The sequence below is a fragment of the Eptesicus fuscus genome, chromosome 4 (assembly GCF_027574615.1).
Source record: "Eptesicus fuscus isolate TK198812 chromosome 4, DD_ASM_mEF_20220401, whole genome shotgun sequence".
Taxonomy (NCBI): Eukaryota; Metazoa; Chordata; class Mammalia; order Chiroptera; family Vespertilionidae; genus Eptesicus; species Eptesicus fuscus.
Genome location: NC_072476.1, coordinates 7073367 through 7080188, shown reverse-complemented (window position 1 = coordinate 7080188; position 6822 = coordinate 7073367). Strand labels below are relative to the sequence as shown.

At 53.5% G+C, this 6822-nt stretch overlaps 1 protein-coding gene across 1 annotated transcript; it reads left to right on the top strand.

Moving 5' to 3' along the window:
- The first annotated feature begins 805 nt into the window (after nucleotides 1–805).
- Nucleotides 806–6364, top strand: ORAI3 (ORAI calcium release-activated calcium modulator 3). Its single transcript, XM_008152803.3, has 2 exons — nucleotides 806–1325; nucleotides 4600–6364. The coding sequence occupies exons 1-2, from the start codon at nucleotides 1098–1100 to the stop codon at nucleotides 5257–5259; spliced, it is 888 nt and encodes a 295-aa protein (XP_008151025.1). The 5' UTR covers nucleotides 806–1097; the 3' UTR covers nucleotides 5260–6364.
- Nucleotides 6365–6822: the final 458 nt, after the last annotated feature.

Here is a 6822-nt window from a genome sequence, read left to right as displayed (position 1 = left end):
TATCCCATTTGCCCAGGGAACTGCCACTCCTGGTTGCCATGGAAATAGCAGCCAATGGACACGTCCCAAAGCCAGGGCTAAGGCTGGTAATGGCCCCTCTTGGTTGCCGTGGGAACTTAGTAACAGTCTTGGCCCACCCCTGCCCTTTCCTCCGGTGTGGGGGCGGGGCTTGGGGAGCCAGGGCCCGCCCCTCAGCCCAGGCCTCCGGGGTAGCTGGGTTGTACCATGTAGGGGAGGGGGGATTTATCCACATACCTCAGGTAACAGGGAGGTGCGCGGGTGGGGGGAGGGACTGGGCGGATCAGAGGTCGACGGGAGGGGTCCTGGGGGTCGCGAAGGCTTGAGGTTGGGGCCGCTTGGGGGAGGGGAAAGAGGCAGCCCGGCGGGGGGCACGTGGGGGACCCAGCCGGGGCTGGGCCCCGGGTCTGTACAATATGGTTTGCTATAAAACTCAAAATCTTCCAGCTGGGGTGACTGAGTTCCTGTGTCTGCGGCGTCGGGAGAGGGGGGTAGGGCAGGGAGGACCTGAGTGCTAACCCTTTGGGGCTCTCGGAGGAGCCTTGGGCATCCCTGGCTTCCCGGAACTGAGTTCACCAGGACCCCTACAGCAGATGGGCTCACCTTTCCCGAGTTTACAGTTTAGGTAGAGGATTGGAGCTCTGGACTCGGGATGTCCCGATGTACTCGGAGTGGTCCAGGGTCCGGGAACTCCCGGGCACAGCGGGGGCTGAGGTTACCCTCAGCGGAGCTAGGGCGCCTGCATGACATTCTAGCTGGACTCGTGTCACAGGGGTCCCTGGAGATCTCTGCGGACGCCCCCGGACTCCACCCCATCATGTGGCCGCCCCGGCTCCGCCTCTGCCCCAGTTCCTGTTTCGGCCTCTGCTGTCCCGCTTCGGCCCCTAGGGCTCCCCGCAGACGCCTACTCTTTCTGCTCAGCCCCGACTGCCTCTTCCTGGGCACCTGCCGCCCACATCTCGGCTCACCCCGCAGGGGATGGGGTCTCTTCCCGGCCTGGACCGACCCTCCTGGACACCCCGAGGCTACTCGACCCCGCCCTGACTGCCCAGGCCCCCTGGTGCTGCGGCCCCCCCAGGATGAAGGGCGGCCAGGGGGACGCGGGCGAGCAGGCCCCGCTGAACCCGGAGGCCGAGTGCCCCACGGGCTCGGCCACGTACCGGGAGTTCGTGCACCGCGGCTACTTGGACCTCATGGGGGCCAGTCAGCACTCGCTGCGGGCGCTCAGCTGGCGCCGCCTCTACCTCAGCCGGGCCAAGCTCAAAGCCTCCAGCCGCACGTCTGCCCTGCTCTCGGGCTTCGCCATGGTGAGGGGAGGGGAGGGGTGCACAGGGTGGGGGTGAGGAAGGGGCCATAGGCAAAGTAAACGGGTACCCAAGGGAGGCCGGGCAAAGGAAAAGGAATGACTGGGTTGTAAGAGGTAAAAGAGGGGAACAAACAAGTTCCCGAGGGATGACAAATCCCTTTTTAATGGGGCGAAGGGGGGGTGAACAGACCCCTGGCATAAACTGGGCCACAGGGAGGATAAACAAGTGTAAAAATGTCATGGATACAAATCATGTATGGGGATAGATAAACCACCAAGGGGGATGCATATGCATGGGTGGGACAAAGAGGTCCAAAAGCCTAGTCCAGGCAGAAGTGATTATTAGACACCACCCCCCACCCCTGCCATGAGAGGTTCAAAGGCAAATCAGAGCTGGGGTGCGGCTGTATGCACAGCTGGAGGTGGGGTTAGAGAAAATAAACAGATGGGGTGGTCACCCAACTGAAGGTGGGGCCCATCCCAAGGAAGGCATCTAGTCCCCAGCAGGTACCAAGGGTGCTTAGTGTAGCCCAGGAAGCTTTGAGGAGAGGATGCCTGTGAGGAAGTCTGTGGGGAAAGAAGCTGATTAGGAAACTGATTACATGATTCCCGAGCTGATAAACTGGTGGTGTGGGAAGATGAAGTCAGCTAACGGTCCCAGAGGAGGCCTCGGGAAGTGGGACTGAGGGAGGTCCCAGGGTGAGGAGTCAGCTCGGTCCTGCTGTGGCCGGAGACCCTGGGCAGGTCTCCACCACTTTGCAGGTCAGTGGGAAATTGTGAGATGGTAGAGGGTGTGCCCTCTGTAGTCTGCCAAGTGCCTGCCCTAGGATGAGCTGATTCTTGTCCTCAAACCCTAGATCTAAGCATGTTACAGCAAGATACACATCAAAGATGGCTTAGACTACCTGTTAATTGGCTGGCAGGAGCGAGGTGTGTGTATGCGGGGAGTGGTGGGGGGGAGGTATCCTTATAGGAACCTGTTTTGGGGGGCAAATTGAGATGGGGATAAAAGGGTCAGAGCACTAGGTGATTTGGGTTAGTCCCTACCCTTCTCAGTGCCACAGCTTCTGTATTTAAAATGATCAGAGGGAAAGTCTCTATCCTCAAGGGGCATTCTAGGTCTATGATTTATTTTTATGTGGTGGCCCAGGATCCACAGGCCAGTCTACCCTTCCTAACGTGGAGTCATCTAGGAACAGGGAGTTGGCTCTCCTTCCCCTATACAGACTGGAGAGGAAAAGACGCAGTCTCATGGACCTACCCACCCCCATCCACCCCATGGTTCAGTCTGGCCTGCTGCTGGACTTGCATGTTGCTGGGGTGACAGCTTAAAGGCCAGGATCTTCTCTGCAGGATCCGGAGGCCAGATGAGTAGGTTCTGGGGGCAGGACTGGCTCCAGTCGTGCCCTGGGTCAGGCTACGGGAGAAAGCAGGAGTAGGCCTGGCCCAGATGCCCGTCTGTGGGGAACACCTGCTGATACCCTTCATGGCCCACTTTCCAAAACACTCATCCTTGTCTTCCTGCCACCACTCTCCAGGCTCCTCACCTTCCTCCTTCCCTCAGCCCCAGAGCAATCTAATGGGTCCTGCAAGAATATTGGGAAAAGATCCAGATCCTGGAATTCAGGTGGCCTGGGTGAAAATAACATACAAATAGTATTAAACTGTCATTAAGTACCAGGCACTGTGCTTAGAGCTTTATGTATGTTATCTACTATCCTATGAAGTAGGTACCACTATTAATGGCGATTTTGCAGATGAAAAAACAGGATCAGAGTTGTTCTATCACCGGCCCAGAGTCCCACAGCAAGCAAGTGGCAGGATGTGAACTTGGGCAGTCTAGTTCTAGAGTCCAAATTTATACAAACCTTGAACAGGATCCAGGCAGGTAATGTGGAAGCCAAGTTGGTTTTGTGGGGACTGTGGCTATAAAGAGACCCTGCCCGGTTCAAAGGCAGCAGCCATGACTCAACTCTAGCTGATAGTTGTCATGCAAGAATGTGGACCGGGTGTAACCAGATCCTCCAAATTTTTAAGAGGATCTGGAAATTGGGATATTTCTATGAAATTCCTTGAGTTTTATTTAGTTTTTTATCCTCACCCGAGGATTTTTTTCCCCACTGATTTTTAGAGAGAGTGAAGGGAGGGATGAGGGGGAGGGATGAAGGAGAGAGAGAGAGGGAGAGAAAGAAATACTGACTTGAGAGAGACACATTGATTGGTCGCCTCCCTCCTGGATGAGGTCCCTTTCCGGTCCCAGGGGATGGAACCTGCAACTGAGGTATGTGCCCTTGACCCTTGACCAAGAATTGGGAATGGAACCTCCGACCTTTGGGTCTCTGAGCTGATGCTCTAACCACTGAGCACCTGGCCAGGGCAAAATCTCTTGAGTTTTAAAAATGGGCAATTTGATTTTTGGGTTCATGGTGTGCCAATTTGCAAACTGTGGCCTTGGACTTCAGTGTTAACACTAATAATAACAGCAAACACTTAGTGCTTACTATGTGCCTTGCACTATTCTTATCACTTGATGTATATTATCTCATTCAATTTTCACAATTTTATAAAGCAGATAGGTGCTATTATCAATCCCCATTTTCCAGATGAGGCGATTGAGGCACGGAGAGATTAAGTCACTTGCTCAAGACTACACAGCTTGTAGATCTGAAAATGAACCCAGGTAGCCCAGCTCCAGAATCTGCTTTTTAACCCCTATGTTTATAACAAGCTAAGATTGTCAGAAAAATGTCATCCAGCTGTTTTAATAGCTAGATGGGGAAACTAAGGCCCAGACAGGCCAGAGCCTTCCCAAGGCTGCCCATTCATGCACTCAACAAAGACTGAGAGTCTTTTTTTTTTTTTTTTAATCTTCACCCAAGGATATGTTTTTCTTGATTTTTAGAGAGAAGTCTATGGCCATACCTCCCTGATTGAGTCAGATCTCATCTAATCTCGGAAACTAAGCAGGGTTGGGCCTGGTTAGTACTTGGATGGGAGGAAGATGAGAGAGAGAGAGAGAGAGAGGTGAGAAACTACTATTGGTTGCCTCCCGTATGCTCCCCAACCAGGGATCAAACCCAAACCTAGGTATGTGCCCTGACCAGGAATCAAACCTGCAACCTTTTGGTGAATGGGATGACACTCTAACCAACTGAGCTACACTGGCCAGGGCAAGACTGAGAGTCTGCCAGGCACTGTTCTAGGTCCTAAGGATACAGACTTGCTACTGTTCAGGAAGTTATAGACACTCAATCCATCCCCTCTTGTCCCCACAGGTGGCCATGGTGGAAGTCCAACTGGAGAACAACTACGAGTACCCGCCAGGCCTGCTGGTGGCCTTTAGTGCCTGCACCACCGTCCTCGTGGCTGTGCACCTCTTCGCGCTCATGGTCTCCACGTGTCTGCTGCCCCACATTGAAGCTGTTAGCAACATCCACAACCTCAACTCTGTCCACCAGTCTCCACACCAGCGACTCCACCGCTACGTGGAGCTGGCCTGGGGCTTCTCCACTGCCTTAGGCACCTTCCTCTTCCTCGCTGAAGTTGTCCTTGTTGGCTGGGTCAAGTTTGTGCCCATTGGGGCCCCCGTGGGCAAGCCAGCACCTATGGTACCTGCCTCCCAGGTGCCTGGGACTCTACCACCAGTGGCCACTTCCCTGAGTCCAGCGTCTAAGCCACCCTCTGCTTCAGTAGCCCCTCCACAGGCTGCGCCATCTGAGGCCTGCCCACCCCAGCAAGCATGTGGTGGTGGTGGGGTCCATGGACCAGGATGGCAAGCAGCCATGGCCTCCACAGCAATCATGGTACCTGTGGGGCTTGTGTTTGTGGCCTTTGCCCTGCATTTTTACCGCTCCTTGGTGGCACACAAAACAGACCGCCACAAGCAGGAGTTAGAGGAGCTGAGTCGCCTGCAGGGGGAGCTGCAGGCTGTGTGACGCGTGTGTTAGCCACCTGTTACAAGCACTGCCTTCTTCGGGGGTCAGCCAGAGGCCCCTGGTCTAGATCACTGTTCCCTGACTGCCTGGAGGCACTTCTTGTGGCCACTCTTAGGTAGAAACCAGATTCCTGACCTCAGGGTCCTTTGGGCTGGGCCTTGGGGCAGCTCCCACATTCCCGGGATTCTCCTTGTTAGCCTGTCCCATGAGTGTAGTTCTACACCTGGGAGGAGCAAGGGAGAAAGCGGAAGGTCTTCAGTCTAAGGTTCATACACCAGGTGGAAGAAAGGCAGGGAGACCCTGGTCAGACCTTTGGTGCTGACCCCTAGCCACTTGCCCCTATACAGGATGTGGAGGTCAGATTACATACCCACCCAACTGCCCTAGAAGGCAGCCAACGCTTCCCTTATTTTTATTTTTTTAAAATCCTCACCTGAGGATATTTTTTCATTGCTTTTTAGAGAGAATGAAAGGAAGGGAGGGCGTGAGAGAGACATCCAGGTGAGACAGACACATTGACTGCTTACCTCCCACACTTGCCCCAACTAGCCGGGGATGAACCTGCAACCGGTACATGCTCCTTTTTTTTTTTCTTTTCCTTTTGATTTCAGAGAGGAAGGGAGAGGGAGAGAGAGATAGAAACACCAATGATAAGAGAGGATCATTGATCGGCTGCTTCCTGCACACCCATGATCTCCTGGTTCATAGGTTGATGCGGAACCGCTGAGCCACTCTGGCCAGACCTGTCAGTTTTGATGGGTTTCACACTCTTGCTTTAGTTGTTATAGAGAGGGATTTGGTGTTTCTGCCCAGGCATAGGTCCAGCCTTTTCTAGGAGGAGCCTCCCTATTTTTTTGAGGTTCAAGTGCCTGTCCAACTCCCCAGACACACAATTAATGCTTCTATATCTGCTTCTCACTCTTCTGTGCCAGTCTTGGGGGTCTTTGGAGACTGAGGGCCTGTGTTCCCAGCTTGACTCCCTGGCAAGGGGTGGGGTGAGGAGGTTTTAAGGGAGGTCAAGTCCCTAACCCTTGGAATACAGAGCTATTCTGACACTGAGTTTTTGATGCACCTTGTTTGTATAATAAATTGTGTTTCACAGATGTGTCTGTGGCCGTGAATGGAGCGAAGGGGAGGTCTTCTTAGGATCAGGCGCCTTGTTGCTAAGAGACCAGGAGAGACTGGGTGCTGGGCAAGGGTGACCCCCTTCTGGCCAGTAGCTTCTGAATGTGGAGCATGAGTTATTCCAAGGCAAAAGGCGTTTGCACTCTTGTTCCTGAGCCCAGGGTCTCTCTTCCACTGAGGATTTAGTATGTTTCTTTTGCAAGTTTTTTTTCTTTGAGCGACTATTACAAAGTAGGGGCTTTTCATAGGTTATCTCATTGAACCCTCATAGCCACCTAAAGAGATAAGTCTTGATTTCCATTTCAGAGGTAAGGGACCTGGGGTCCAAGAAGGCTGAGGATCTCGCTCAGAACCACACAGCTAGTCAGTGAAAACTTGGATTACCTTTACCATCACACGGGGAATCTCTTTCTGTTTGACTTGAGAAAAGGAGCCAAT

Excerpts from the sequence above, each read along its gene's own strand:
- ORAI3 (XM_008152803.3), top strand. The coding sequence starts at position 1,098 with ATGAAGGGCGGCCAGGGGGACGCGGGCGAGCAGGCCCCGCTGAACCCG. Across the intron at positions 1,326-4,599 it reads TGCTCTCGGGCTTCGCCATG|GTGGCCATGGTGGAAGTCCA; the intron begins GTGAGGGGAGGG and ends TTGTCCCCACAG.